This window comes from Pleurodeles waltl, chromosome 8 (genome assembly GCF_031143425.1).
Source record: "Pleurodeles waltl isolate 20211129_DDA chromosome 8, aPleWal1.hap1.20221129, whole genome shotgun sequence".
NCBI lineage: Eukaryota > Metazoa > Chordata > Amphibia > Caudata > Salamandridae > Pleurodeles > Pleurodeles waltl.
Genome location: NC_090447.1, coordinates 398,879,838 through 398,895,170, shown reverse-complemented (window position 1 = coordinate 398,895,170; position 15,333 = coordinate 398,879,838). Strand labels below are relative to the sequence as shown.

The 15,333-nt window shown below is 45.5% G+C and overlaps 1 protein-coding gene across 2 annotated transcripts in view; it reads right to left on the bottom strand.

The window, feature by feature from the left end:
• Window positions 1-7,437: 7,437 nt before the first annotated feature.
• Window positions 7,438-15,333, bottom strand: part of LOC138249981 (inosine-uridine preferring nucleoside hydrolase-like) — a 169,863-nt gene continuing 161,967 nt past the window's right edge. For both annotated transcript variants that reach the window (XM_069204264.1, XM_069204265.1), the window contains one exon: window positions 7,438-7,906. In XM_069204264.1, coding sequence (XP_069060365.1) covers window positions 7,595-7,906 — 312 coding nt within the window. In that variant the 3' untranslated portion in view covers window positions 7,438-7,594. The remainder of the gene's footprint in view (window positions 7,907-15,333) is intronic.

Here is a 15,333-nt window from a genome sequence, read left to right as displayed (position 1 = left end):
GGACCCCATCTGTAAAGATCCTAACTTTAATTTGCTTACAGATGCATCCCAGTATGCAGACAGTACCACCATGGCCAACAAAGTGATGTGGCCCATTCCATTCATTGGGTCTGACTTCTGTCCCCAACCCAGTGAAAACTCTGCCCATAAAGACAGAAAGCAACAGATGCCACTGACAGCTGTCAGTGTCATGAGCCAGGCCCCAGACCATCCACTGCTAAGTGGAGACCCTGAGGGGGGCCGTTGGATGAGCTTCTCCTCCAGCTGGGGGCTGGTAGGGAGCTCCCAAGGGGCTCCTGAAGCATCCCAGCATGGGGGGCAGTAGCCCCAGGGGTCTTGCACCCCTTCTCCATTCTCACCAGGTCAGGGGTGGGTCCCCGATACTGGTCACTCAGCCCAGGGTCTTTACCCTGAGGCTGAACAGAGGACAGGGGTGAGTCCTTCCTCACCGTGCCTCCCCATCTGGGCTCACATACCCTCCTCTGGGGAGTGGTACTGCCAGACATTTGAACTGTCAGGGCACCCCTAGGTGTCAACCCTCTCAGCTCTCCTGACACTAAGGGAAACTCATTCCCCAGAATGCAGTCAATGGGCAGCTGGGGACTAACTATGAACCGCCTCTGAGTCACCTCCCCACCCCACTCTAGGGACACCCGGGCCATGGGGTGGAAGAAATCTTCCCCAATGGCTGGAGTCACTCTACACACCTGTCCGGTGTACTGCTCTGGTGACACTAGTCTCTCCACAATCATGGTAAGACTAGCCCCTGTGTCTCTCAGAGCGGTGACTGGGACCCCATTCACTCCCACCTGGTGGAAGTGACGACTCCCACCCTCAGGGATCACCAGTTTACCCTCTGAGTCCACCTCCCAACTAAAGGAGATGAAGGCATGGTCTACGACCTGCCCCTGGGGGCTACTTTCCCCTAAGGCCACATGGCCCATCCTTGTAGAGGTCCCAATACTGGGTGAGTTCTTTGGACAGAGTCCCCCTTACTGTGTCCTAGCTGGGAACACTCAAAGCAGCGGGGTTGGGAATGGGATGCTTTGGGCCACTGCCCACCAGAACCACCACCCTGTTTCTCAGATGGGGCATGGGAACCCTTTCCTCCCCCCTTACTCTGGGACTCGTCTGGGTCATCTCTAACCTCCGACTCACTCTGTCGGGGGGAACTGGAACCACCCTTCTTGGGGTCACTCCCAGATACCTTTTTGGACACTCTGGTGCTAGCCCAGAGGTCCGCCTCCTCAGCAAGCTTCCTGGGATCAGTCAGCTTACGGTCTACTAGGTGCTGGCGCAACTCTGTAAAACAAATACTGAGCATATGCTCTCTCAGAATCAAATTATATAATCCTGTGTAATCATCTACTTTGCAGCCCCGCACCCATCCATTCAGTGCCTTACTGGAAAAGTCAAAGAAATCTACCCATGTTTGTGTGGATGGTTTGGTACTGTCCCTGAACCTCTGATGGTATTTCTCAGGGGTCAGCCCAAACTTGGCAAGTAAAATGGCTTTCTGAAGTGGGTATGTGTTTTGATCCTTTATGTCCAAGGTGAGAAGTGTGTCCCTCCCCAAAGGCGGCACATAACCCCACATAGCTGTACCCCATTGCCCTTCAGGAACCTCATGAGCCCTTAGTGCAACTTCATAAGCAGCTAACCATTTATCTATGTCATCTCCCACCACAAAACTGGGCACCAAATGTTTGGGTATACGAACCTTCTTTTCTCCAGCAGGTCCTGTCTGTATGTTGCCACCATTACTGCTGGATTCAGACTGTCTCGCCTTGATCTCCAGCTCCTTGAGACTCAGTTCATGAGCCAACAATAGTTTCTTTTCAGCCAAAGCTCTCTCAGATGCAGCTTCAGCTCTTTCAGCTTCCACCTGTTTGGTTGCTCTTTCAGCCTCAGCTTTTTTGGCTTCTCTCTCTGCCCTCCTTTCCTCCTTTTGGGCCTCAATTTTCAGTTTTGCCATTTGCAATTGGAACTCCCTTTCTTCTCTCCTTTCCTCTGCGGTCAAGCTTTGCTCAGAGACACTGCTCCCTGGTCTGGAAGGGGGCACAATTGCAGTGGTAACATTACCCACTGATGGCAATAAATCCTCTGAGAGGCCATTTTCTGGCTCCTCTTCCTCATCAACCTCCTCTAAATGGGCTTCTGCCCAGGCCTTCAGCGCCACTTGAAAGTCCTCCTTTTTGGAGGCCCCCTGGGTGGGTACTCTCATCACCCTGCAGAATCCTTTTAGCTGTTTGACAGTACATGTCTCCAACAGGGCTAGGTCCAAATCTCCTACTTGAGACCCAGCCAGAGACATGTTGAGTGAGGATTTAGTTTTTGAAAATTGTCAGGTAAAACAAATTTGCAAAAAGAGATAAAAATCAAGTTGACCTTCAACTGTGGGTAGGTAGTGAAATATTTAGCTACTGTATGTCACTGCACAAATACAAGTCCTATCCTCACCGCTGATCACCAATGTTAGAAATGGGGTTCTTGGTTGGCAGTCAGGTTACCCTCTGTCCAAGCAAGAACCCTCACTCTTAGTGAGGGTAAGTCACACACAATCTAAATGATCCTGTGCCCACCCTCTGGTAGCTTGGCACGAGCAGTCAGGCTTAACTTAGACGGCAATGTGTAAAGGATTTGTGCAATAAATCATACACTAACACAATATAGCACCACAAAAATACATCACACAGTGTTTAGAAAAATACATAATATTTATCTGGATATTTGCAGGTCAAAACGAATAAAGATGCAATATGAAATTGTAGAGATATCACTGAAAAATGATATAAAGAGTCTTAAGTCTTTAAAAAGCAAACAAAGTCTCTTTCAAGCACAAAGTACCTGGTTTAAAGTGGAAAATCTCTGCAAAGGGCAGCAGAGGAGGAGATACGTGGAAAAATGGTGTGTGCGTCGGTTTCGCCCCTTCACACACGGACTTGCGTCGTTATTTTTCACGCCGGGAAGTTGTGGGTCGTTTTCTGGCACGCGGACAGTCTCCTTCTGTGGTTCGCAGGATTACCAGATGTCCCGGGGTCTGTGCGTGGAATCCTAGGCTTGTTTTCTGGCTGCGCGTCGTTCCGGTGGGCTGTGCGTGGAATCTTCTCCCTCACGGCAGCCGTCGCGTCGATTTCCTTTCTGAAGCCGGGCGGCGTTGTCCAGGTGAGGCCGTGCGTCGAAGTTCCGGTCGCATCGAGCGGCGTCCTTCCGGATCGGCGTGCAGTGAATTTTTCACCACGGAGCAAGCTGTGCGTCAAATTTTTCAGCGCACAAGGCGTCCAAATGAAAAAGGAAAGTCTTTTTGGTCCTGAGACTTCAGGGAACAGGAGGCAAGCTCTATCCAAGCCCTTGGAGAGCACTTCAGCATCAAGGCAAGAGTTCAGCAAGGCAGCATGGCAACAGCAAGGCGGCAGTCCTTTGTAGAAAGCAGTCAGGTGAGTCCTTTAGGCAGCCAGGCAGTTCTTCTTGGCAGGATGCAGGTTCTGGTTCAGGTTTCTTCTCCAGCAAGTGTCTGAGGTGGTACAGCAGAGGCCCTGTTTTATACCCAAATGTGCCTTTGAAGTGGGGGAGACTTCAAAGAGTTGCTTAGAAGTGCACCAGGTCCCCTTTCAGTTCAATCCTGTCTGCCAGGGTCCCAGTGGGCGGTGTGGCAGTCCCTTGTGTGAGAGCAGGCCCTCCACCCTCCCAGCCCAGGAAGACCCATTCAAAATGCAGATGTATGCAAGTGAGGCTGAGTACCCTGTGTTTGGGGTGTGTCTGAGTGAATGCACAAGGAGCTGTCAACTAAACCTAGCCAGACGTGGATTGTAAGGCACAGAAAGATTTAAGTGCAAAGAAATGCTCACTTTCTAAAAGTGGCATTTCTAGAATAGTAATATTAAATCCGACTTCACCAGTCAGCAGGATTTTGTATTACCATTCTGGCCATACTAAATATGACCTTCCTGCTCCTTTCAGATCAGCAGCTGCCACTTCAACAATGTATAAGGGCAGCCCGAACGTTAGCCTATGAAGGGAGCAGGCCTCACAGTAGTGTAAAAACGAATTTAGGAGTTTTACACTACCAGGACATATAAACTACACAGGTACATGTCCTGCTTTTTACCCACATAGCACCCTGCTCTAGGGGTTACCTAGGGCACACATTAGTGGTGACTTATATGTAGAAAAAGGGGAGTTTTAGACTTGGCAAGTACTTTTGAATGCCAAGTCAAAGTGGCAGTGAAACTGCACACACAGGCCTTGCAATGGCAGGCCTGAGACAAGGTTAAGGGGCTACTTAAGTGGGTGGCACAACCAGTGCTGCAGGCCCAGTAGTAGCATTTAATCTACAGGCCCTAGGCACATACAGTGCACATTACTAGGGACTTATAGGTAAATTAAATAGTCCAATTGGGTATGAACCAATGTTACCATGTTTAAAGGGAGAGAGCATATGCACTTTAGCACTGGTTAGCAGTGGTAAAGTGCGCAGAGTCTAAAAACCAGCAAAAATGAGGTCAGAAAAAGAGAAGGAGGAAGGCAAAAAGTCTGGGGATAACCCTGCAGAAGGGCCATTTCCAACACCTGTAATATCCAGTCAGATTTAATCTCAGCACTCCCTCAGCAGTTCTTTTAACAGCGTGTTTTTGATGATTCTGTAATCCATTCGGGAGCAAGTGTGGGGGTGAACCACTCCCGATACTCTCTTTTTGTATTTTAAGAAGTATTATTTGATACACAAATTTCAGTCAAGGATAAAGTCTCTCATGCTCTAAATAAATTCTTCCTTAACTCCTTTTGGAATGCCCTAAAAGCTTATTATGTTATCCTTCAGCAAGAATATTCTGCATGGCTTTAAAAGGGAGGGCCCATAAATAATTTGTTTAAAACATTGAGTGGAGTTATGCTACTGATCTCCCACACAGGTACACCCTCTCCTCTCCCTCAACTGGATGGACAGCCTTGATGGTTACTCCTGCCTTCTTCCTGAAGGTTGTATACTTCTTTCTCATAGAGCCTTCTAACTTCAGATTTCTCACCTTGTGAATTTCCTCATGCAGCATACTGCATCCAGAAACTTTAATATCAATTCCCTCACACGTTGACAGGTGCCATTGTGCAGCTCAGCCGCTCTTGGATGTGATGTCAGGGCCAATATAAGACTGTCACCAGTTCTTTTCTTTCTGAGCCTTCTGACGAAAATCCAGAGCTAGAGTGCTGTCTCTTGACAGGTAATTTTCCTCAAAACTTTTCACAATGTGCAGATATGGGCCCACCAGATAAGACATGACGTTCAAATTACTTTTTTGCATCGAAGAAGGGCAGTGGCCTTCTTCCCATTCCAGATCTTTGACCTCCGAACCTTTTTCTCCAGAAGGACAAGTTCAAGATGCTCACAGTGGCCCATGTTTGGTCTGCCCAGGATCCAGGAGACTGGATGGTGGCGTTCAACTTACATGACACACTTTTCTCATCTCTGTTCAGCAGTCCCACAGGGTTTACCTGGGGTTTCAAGTAGGCCATGATCAATTGACTAGTGCACCTCAGGTGTTTACAATAGGTGATGGTGGTGCTCACAGACCATTTGCAGAGGTTGGCGATGCCAATCTTCCGATACCTCAACAAGTGGCTATTGAAGGTGGGATTGTCTCAAACAGTCATAAACCAGCACCAGATGAGAGTCAACTTTTTAACTTCGTTGTATTTCTCCATCAATGTTCGTCAGTAAGACCTGACTACTTCACACTGACTTCTTTTCATTGGAGCCATCCTGCATACAATGCTCTTCAGAAAGATTCCTCCACTTCAATGAGTTCAGAATATTTGGGCTATGACACTGATGTTTCAACCATTGACTTTGGTCCCAGTGAGGGTAGTTCTGAGACTTCTGGCCTCTTGGCCTCCTGCATGTTGCTGGTGGACCATGCCAGGTGGAACACGTGGGCTCTGCGGTGGGAGTTGAAGACTCAGTGGGGTTACAGGTGACTGCTCGACCACAGTTGGTCTGACAGCAGACCGCTCTCCCTATGTCACCCAGAGAAAATAGTTGTGATGAATGCACGGCTGCTGGGTTGGGAAGGCCATCTGCAAAAGTTGGAGATCAGAGGACTTTAGTCTCCTGCACTAATTCGACTCCATATAAACTTGTCGGAGTTGTGAGCGATTCACTTAGCACTGAAGGCATTCCTCCCGATCAATTAGTGGGAACAGGTGCAGGTTCTCATGGATAACAAGCCTGCCATTTGGTGCTGCCACAAACAGGAGTTGTGGGTCCTGTGCCAGGAGGCTCTATGCCTGTGAAAGGGGCTGTATGCTACTGATCACCAAGTACTTGTTAGGATTCTTAAATGCCAGGGTGGACAAACAGCTGCCAGTGCTTATCGGATCATGAACGGCAGTTACACTCAGATGTGGCACCAGGAATCTTCCAACAATTGGGAGAACCCTGGCTCCAACTATTTGCCACTGCAGAGAGTGGGTGTCCAAACCTTTGTGCATTGTAGTTCCCAAGGCATTCCTCTATGGGAGATGTCTTCTGCCCGCACTGGGAAGTCTCTCTGTCTCTGTCTCTGACACACACACACACACACACACACACCCCCCCCCCCCCCTTGTGGCTCTGGACTAGGCACAGAGAATCTAATACCCTGACCTTTTGACCATAAGCATCTGTCCTCCAATGTGGCTGTCCCTTTCAAGAGAACCTCCTAATGCAGCAGCAGGGCCAGGCCCTTCATCTGAGCCTGCCCAACTTACACCTCTGTGCATACAGAATGAGCTGTGGCAGTTGATGGCTTTTGATTTTCCTCCTTAAGTAGTTGGTGTTATTCTAGCAGCCAGGCACCTTTCTACTAAGCAGCTCGGGGAAGTGTGTTGCTTGTTATCTTTCACTGGCCCAGCAACACCTTTCTGTGACCACAGTTGAAGATTATTTGTCAGCCATGGTTTGCATGGGCTCTCCTTGGTGGCACAATACATGCTGCAGCACATGGGAGACTGCTGGGGTGCCAACCCCCTGGGTACCTAAGTGCCATTTACCAGGGACTTACAGGGGGGCCCCAGTATGCCAATGGTGGGTGAAAGCATCACTTACCAAGTCAATTTTAGGGGCAAGAACACCAACACTGGGGTCCTGGTTAGCATGATCCCACTGTACTACAGTCTAAACACACTGACAGTAGGCAAACAATGGGTTTAACCATGTCAGAAAGATCCTACTTTCCTACAATATTGACTACCACAAGACTGTGAAAGTAAGACTATATAGCCCCAGATAAAAATTGTAAAATATCAAGGATGATAAATCAGTGCTCAGTAATACTTATTAACTGCTTTCACTATGTTCTGGTAGATTATTTTCATGATACAATATTATTGCAAGACCATATTCTGTCATTTGATATTGTGACACACGTCCACCATGTGCCTTCAAGTTAGATTCATGCAGTGCTCTATAATTCAGGACCATTTTATTGGATGTCAACACGATTTGTGTGAAGATGAGAACATTGGGAAGCTTTATTGCAACTACTGTATAATATGGGAGTTTTCTTGTAGTGTTCAAAACAGTAAGTCGCCCATGTCAATCACCTCCCCTCACCAGCTTTCATTACTGAAGAGCAGACATCATGACATTTTCGAACTTCTCCAGATCACATTTCTTCATCAAGTACGCTTTATGTTTTTTCTTCAGTCGGTCCTTTACATCCAGGACCATCATTCCTCGGCTGAATTCTCCTCTCAAATCCACATGCACGCCACACTCCAAGTGCTCGGTGATGATGCTTTCATCGATAGCAGCAGCCATAGCAAATGCATCATAGGACACAAAGCCTATATCATGTAGCTGTGTCTTAGTTGTTATTCTCTTCATAAAGTTGGCTTTCACACTATCTTGGTTTATCCATTTTTCAAAAAATTCCTGCAAAAAGCAAAAGATAAAGAGTGTCATTCATCAGCTGTGTACCTACAGTTACTTTGTCAATAATACAAATAATGCAATGAACCATTCAGATTGTATATACAAAAAACGGAGAAGTAACTCCTTAAAGTGGCACAGAAAAAGATAAGACGCCTATGCACATGAAGTGGCATCTGGCCGCTTTTAAATGTAAAAAATAAGAGAAAGCAAGAAATGTGTTAGAGGGCACGAGGAAAGAAGCCAGCACTGCATAACATCGTGCACCCTTACACTAGGTCATACCCATCATTTTGGCAGTGGCCTCAGTGCGTCTCGTTTGTTGCTTGCGTGTTACATGTTACACCTTCATTAATAATCACACTCAAAATAGCTACTCTGAAGAGCTATTACAGATTACACAAAGTATATTAGATTTAGAAAAGTCCAAGTGACTATTTTGGGGCATAACATATGCAATTTCTCTCTCCTGAATTGGTGCAAAGAAATAATACAAAGTTACAAGGGCATTCCATATAAATCTAAATTGATAACCACGCTTAAGGCCCCGAGAGCAAACATTTCTTGATTTTCGTTTTGTGAAAAAAATATGATATTATTTTCTACAAGTCACAGTGAAAGACGATAGAAAAAAGAAGTGTTTCTCTCCTATACTTACTTGTGGTGTTAAATTGGTTTGTATTGTGTCTTTTTTGCTTAGGTCGGAAGAGGCCTAATTATCCAGAGTACAAGAATTTAGGAAACAGGGACTGGCAATGCCAATAGGTCTGCTTTAAAAGAGTGTTGTATTACGGGGCATTACAAGTAAACAACATTGAAATGAATATGTGTATGCGTGGAACAAAGAACTGTAAAATTATATATGTGTAAGTTAAAAGGTGACAGTTGCACTGCCAAGCCAGACCTAAATCTCCATGTAGGTTAACCACGGCCCTCCTCCCATCTGTGCTACTACCAGAGAAAGACAACATAAATTATCTAGTTATCTAAGAGACTTTAACAGCATTTATGTGTCATGTGCATGCCCCAGCAAGTTCACGTTCATGCTGCTGGATAAATAAAGTGATTGCAGCTGTGTGAAGGGCAAGCACCTTTTTGTAGAAGCACATAACTTCTGCCCAAGCAAAACACGTACTCCTGGCTACCAGCATGTGGACGGAGTTAAAGGTCCTCTCTAGCAATACTCATATAATAGTCTAAGGGCAGCTGCACTGTCAAGCCATACCATAGAAAGTGGGACACTTGAATCCTTCGGTTGCTCTTCGGTGGAGTAAGCCTATGATTCTTTCGCATCTCTCATGAGACTATTCATTTTATTTTTGGGCGTATTGGATACAAATCTTTATTTTTAATTTTATTTTTGGTTTTAATTGGATACAAATCTTTATTTGGCAGAATGAGGTTCAGAAAAGCCCTAACAATTCTTTACCTAACAAAGTCACCCCTTGAGGTTCATTTGGCCTGGGGTTTCTCACGTCTGTCAAACAATATTTTTCATGTTAGGGTTACTCTAGCGGTTCAGTACCAATTTTGTGGATTCTTCATTGGAGTAAAGTGAAGATCTGTACTAAGGAGAAATGCCACCTCATGCTGCACAAATATGCTTAGAACGTGGAATGTAAAGTACATTTCCTCCCAGAAAGAAATACTGTTTAGATCATCAGCTAAATGTCGTTTAGATTCGCCTGCTTACTTGCTGCCTTGAGCATCATGTGTGTTCATCCATGATAGACACTATGCTTGTACGGCCATTTCCGATTACCTTGGATAGAGTGTACTAACAGGGCTAGACAAACTGGTCCCCTTCAAAATAAATCCACAAAGGAAAATATTCATACAGTGATACTATATGTAAGGGAGGGTTTTTGAAAAGAGAGGGGGTTTTATTGGGGTTAAAGGGCCTGTGTAGAGGACAGACAAATCTAATTAAATACAGTGGCAAGCAAGAGAAGACAAATTGTAATATGAAGTACCACAAATATCCAAGACATTACTAGACGAAGCGGTTAAAAACAAATAAATGGAAGTACTGTAAATTTGAATGTGGAGTAGATCTTCAAAGAAGAACCTTTGTTTTTTGTATGAAAGATGTTAAGAGTGACAAAACAAAGGACAACTTACATACAAATACATATGCATATGCATATCAAATAAACACTTCAACATGACAAAGGAAATGTGAAATATATAGTAAGGCACTGCCTAAAAAAATAAAGATAGAAGGATTTTATGTGAGCTGAGTCGTTAAAGCAAACCATGAAGCTTATATATCATGTATTTACTATGTGGCACAACCATGTGGAACCACAAATTCATGTCTTGCCATACTATTGAGTCAAAGGTCTTTAAAGACATCACCGAATAATGTAGCCGTGCTCTGCAGTAAAATGCAGATTAAAGGAGCATACCTGGCCCATTGGCAACTGACTGGTCCATGGCATGTGTGGGGACATGGCATGTATTGCCTTGTGAGCCATAACACATCGAGGTAGGGTTTTATGACAAGAGAACTTAAAGTACAACTCTATAATTTGTTTGCTATTCCTGGTTTGAGTATTTTATGTGACCGACAAAAACGCATTTTCATTTTTTCAATAATGAGCACCATCAATGTTCACCAGAGACGTGCAAATAAACATGCAGCACTTGATCACAGTGGTACTGTCTGTGAAAATGGTAATTAATCATTACCTTCCCGGCACCTGCCGGTAGTGGTTTGTACTGTACCAGTGGTGCTTCAAAACTAAAGACCATTATCCAAGACTTGATCATTCCTTGACTCTTGGGTGAACTATTAACTGTGAACTGTTGAAGTAAAAGAATGTTTGTGGAATATTTTTCCAGATGTTGGCATCTTCCCTTCTCCGCACGAAAACACGGGCATTTCTGATTCGACCTTCAAGAGATACAGAGATGCGGAGATGCTGGTGGTGGTGGGTGGGGCTCCGACCTGAGCTGGGCGTACGACGTTTGGCTCAGCGTGTGGTGTTTGATTTCCTCCTCTTGCCTCCGCTTGTCTCATGGGGGGCTGCTGCTGAGGGGGGCACGGGGGATTACCGGTGTTCTTGATCCTGGGCGGTGGATTTTGACCAGGCCGTTTGACCTGGTCGCTAAGGGCTGCTGGAGGCCGGTGAGCTCGGAGCCTGGGCTGAGCCTGCTGTGTGGCTTGCCGCACACCTCTGCTCATCCTCGCTTGCAGCAGAGGACCGCAGAGAACAACAGAGGATCGTGGACGCCACTGGAGTCCTCGTTCATTGACTATGAACTGCAGCCACCAGGAGATCTGACCATCGGACTCTGTTTGGCCTCTATTCCACCCCCCCTACCCCTCACATTCTCTGAGCACTTGTTACCAAGAGGTGGCCACTTTGGAGTTTGTTCCGCCTAGGATGCCAGTTTTTGCCAGTTCGGCCCGCTTTTCCCAGTGCTAAGTGACATCTACAACTCTAATTGCAGTGGAAAGCCTCTGCTCCCATGTCCCTATTTCAATCTTTTACTTATTAAGATGTTACCCCCTCCACAATTGGTTCAACGCAGTATTGTGACAGTGTTGTTTAACAACATACTGAGAAACTTACATTACGTTGACTGCCTTTATAGTGTATTGGCCAGCTTGAAGGGAGTGGCATAAGAATTGAGCCTGCCATGAGGTCTGGCAAAGCAAGAAAAGATCTTGTCATCTTCCAAAATCGCAAGAAGTGTTGTTGTGGCGATGCAATGCACAGTGCAACAGCTCAGCTGTCACCAGTCCTTGATGAGGGATTTCATCTCTCCTCATTCAGCTCTAACGTGGCAGCGATCCTTCGAACTGTTTTACATGATGTTGAATGGCATAATGCTGCAGTTTTGAATCCCCTCGATCCTGTTGTTAATCTGACTCAATCAAACACCCTGAAGCTCTGTGAGTCCCGTCAGCTGGCACATTTCAGGGAAAAAAATAAATTTGTAGTAAAGGTGAACAGCGGAGCCACTCAGCCTGAGGTGGGTTTGGAGACACCGTCAACATTTGGTACCATGGAGGCATACCAAATGTTCCCCGATCTTTGGAAACTAGGCAGTAGTACATTGGCCTGTCTTACCAGTCATTTTTGTGGATGATTCTGGTTCAGCAAGCCCACCACAGGCAGGGGAGGCCTCCATCAATCGGGTAGTCTCTAAAGATAATCTAAGCTCTATGGTGTCACAGGCAGTCAATGCAGATGTGGTTTCACTGAAGCATGAGTTCCCTCCAATAGTTATTCCAAGTGACCATTCTTTTGACGCCACTGACTGCGTTTCCTCCCCAGCAGTGCCCTCATGGCAGAATATGCAGGCTTCAATCAGCCAAGATTGCCAGCAGGACCATATCATGGCTTATCTGATCAGCCCCTCTGCCGCGCAATGGACTCACAGTCCAGCTGGCAGTATTCTTCCTATGCTTCCGATGAGATCTCCAAGTGGGGCATCTAATGGCAGCTCTCAAATAGAGTTTAATGAAAGGGAGCTCAACGACCAATCACTCCTGGATCGATCTTGCCTTCAAACTGCATACCTGGAAGGTGATGACATTCAACCCAACTCTGCACCTAATTCCACGGCTACCACTAGTGGCTCTCTTTGGTCTCAGTTTCTTCAAACCTTGCAATCTACTGTTTTGGCCCTGAATTATCACTCTGAGAAGCTGAATGTGCAAGTCGACTATCTGAATAAATTAGCTACCTATGTAGCAGGGATTGACCAAAAATTAGAAAATTTAAAAAAGTTAATCATCAGAGCGCAAACAAGCGCCAACTCAGTTCAAGCAGCCTGTTGTTCTCCGATTATAGAAAGCTATTCATCTCTTCCCTTTTTTTTTTAGCTCTGTCCTAGCCGAAATTAAGACGTTTTCATCCTGCTCCATGCCCCTAGTTACGCCACTGAATCTGAGGTCCTATTCAGTCGTGGCAGGGAAAAATAAAACAAAAGTTAAAACACTAGATGATTATTTTAATTCGGCGAAGAGTTCATCAAACATCATTTAGAGCTGACACTGAGATTTCTGAGCAACTCACCCAAGCTTGTTCAGTTAATTTGAAGAGCTGTTCATCTGGAGTCGAATCTATGGACATAGTTCCTCCATACCACTTTAACTCTGTGCCACAAGTTGATTCTTCAAAATTACCCTCCTTCGGGGTTGATCTGGGAGCTCAGCATCCATTGAGTAAGAGGGAAAAGAAAAGGCTTCACAAACAACAGAACAAAAGACAGAGACCACCGTTTTGTGAGACCGCAGAGAAAGGTCATCAGTCTGTTCAACATGACTCACAGCAGTTGCAGGAGGCAACCAATCTGATCCTGTTGACTAGTTCCTTCACAGCAAACAGGGTGGGGGCCCTTGCTGCCTAACGAGCCTGTGCATGATCTACTGACCAGTGTGGCTACTAAAGGAGACGGAATCCCCCCTAAAGAATCATTTGATCAGGACAAGAAATGCAAAGCAGACAGTCTTGTTGTTCCCACTGTTACAAGCTCAGGGGGAGATGACATTGGTGGCACCACAGTCACATCACCAAACCCTTTGGTGGCCCACGATACCATTATTTGTAATGTTGTGGGTCTGAGAGCCCTGTCCTCCCTAGGGATGCCCTCTAAGAGTCAAGGAAGACAGTCCCCTTTACCGTAACCTGGTCATCAAGACTCTTCCACTGAGTTCTTGAAGATGGGGCATGAGTTTCCTATAGGCTCCTCCAGCTCGGTGGATCAGTCTCACCCAAGGCCGCCATTATGCTCTCCAAGGGCTTCATTTAACTGTATAACTACTAAACTACTTTTTATACCAGAATATTGTTCAAGGGGTGCCCATGTCACTTTGAACAGAGGGAATATTTTAAGACTTTTTAAAACCATCACAGAGCTGAGTGACATTGGACCTGGCGTTATCGTCTCTACTGAATTTCTCCCACAAATGGGCTCTCGGACAGGGGAAAATCCCCAGTATCACTGGCTTCTGCTACTTTAGCTCAGTTAATCCTTGCTAGAAAAGACATATCTCACTCCTGGGGTACCACGATTACTCCCCATAAGAATTCTGGTTATCTTGCATTTTTATCTGAACCCTCCAGTCTAAATCCACCTCCTGTGCTGAAGCCATTTTAAATTTTGAAAGGTGCTCAGGGTAGCATCAGTATTTTTAACGGCACAGGAAAGACTGGGGTTGGCAATCAATTGGGGGCTAATTGGGACTGGTTGCCATCTGCTCCTTTATATGGGTGACCTAAATGACCATCGCAGGAGATGCCATTTGTGTTAAAGTCTGAACGTTTGTCTTTGTGTTCTTGGAATATTAATGGGGTGGTACACAAGTTTGAATCAGTTGACTTAGTTTCTTTTCAAAATTGTTATGATATATTCACCTTGCATGAAACATGGGCTGAGGTCAGTTGCCCCCTGTCGGGGTTTCTGGAAGTCCAGAAATCTGGCCATAGAGTGAGGGAAAGCGGCGGTGCCGGAGGTTGTTATCTATTAATGTTGCTGTTAAATTAAAAGGTCATATTTTGCCATTGGTCTGGGAAGAGAATTGGGTTCAGGGGATTATGATTTGTAATTGGAGTTCGCAGCAAACCCTTATTGTGATTAATGTTTATATTGTGCCAGGCACTAAGGAAAAAAAGAGGGAAGCTGTCCCGTCTAATGCAGATCTTGGGTGACATAGCTGAGGATCATCCTCATGCTGACTATCTGGTAACTGGGGATATTAATACAAACTTATTTCAGAATACCTCTGAAGCACTTGAAGGCCCTGATCTTTGCAACCACCAGTTAGTCCCTGATCAGCTGAGACCCATGGGTTTCAAAGTTTTGAGTGGCCGTCTGCAGCAAGACGTCCCCCCATGTTGAATGAGGTCTGATGGGCGAACTCACTCCTATTTGGATTATACTATTTGTAATATGGAATTGTTCCCCCTTTATCGAAAAGATTTTGATTTCTTCCTGGTGTGAGAGTGATCATCGCCCCCAGACTAACTATAAAATCTAGTTTTCATTATCATGTGGAGGCTTAGGCCGTGGTAGGTGGTGTATGTGCAGAGTCCTTAAAATGTATAAAATGGTGCACCTCTTCTAGTAGTGCAGTAATGGCTGAGTGCGTTAATTTTGTTTGAGTCTGATGTGGCAGGCCGTGTGTCCCTTTGGGACAAAGTCCTCTTCTTCCTATGGTCAAGGTTTCATCAACCTGTACGTTAATTTGCTTATCCCTCGCATCCGGCTATTTCAAGGGAAACCCAGAAATTAAAGAAAGCTCACAATAAAGCCACTAGGGCAATCGTGAAGTGCCCAGATTCTAGGGTTTTACTTATTAAGTTTAAAGATTCGCAGAAAGGTTACAGGGGCTGTTTTTGAAGAGAATAAGTGACGTTCCAATTTGTTTTTGGCTAAACGGATAAGTGCCAGCAAGGACTTGAACTTAAGAAAGT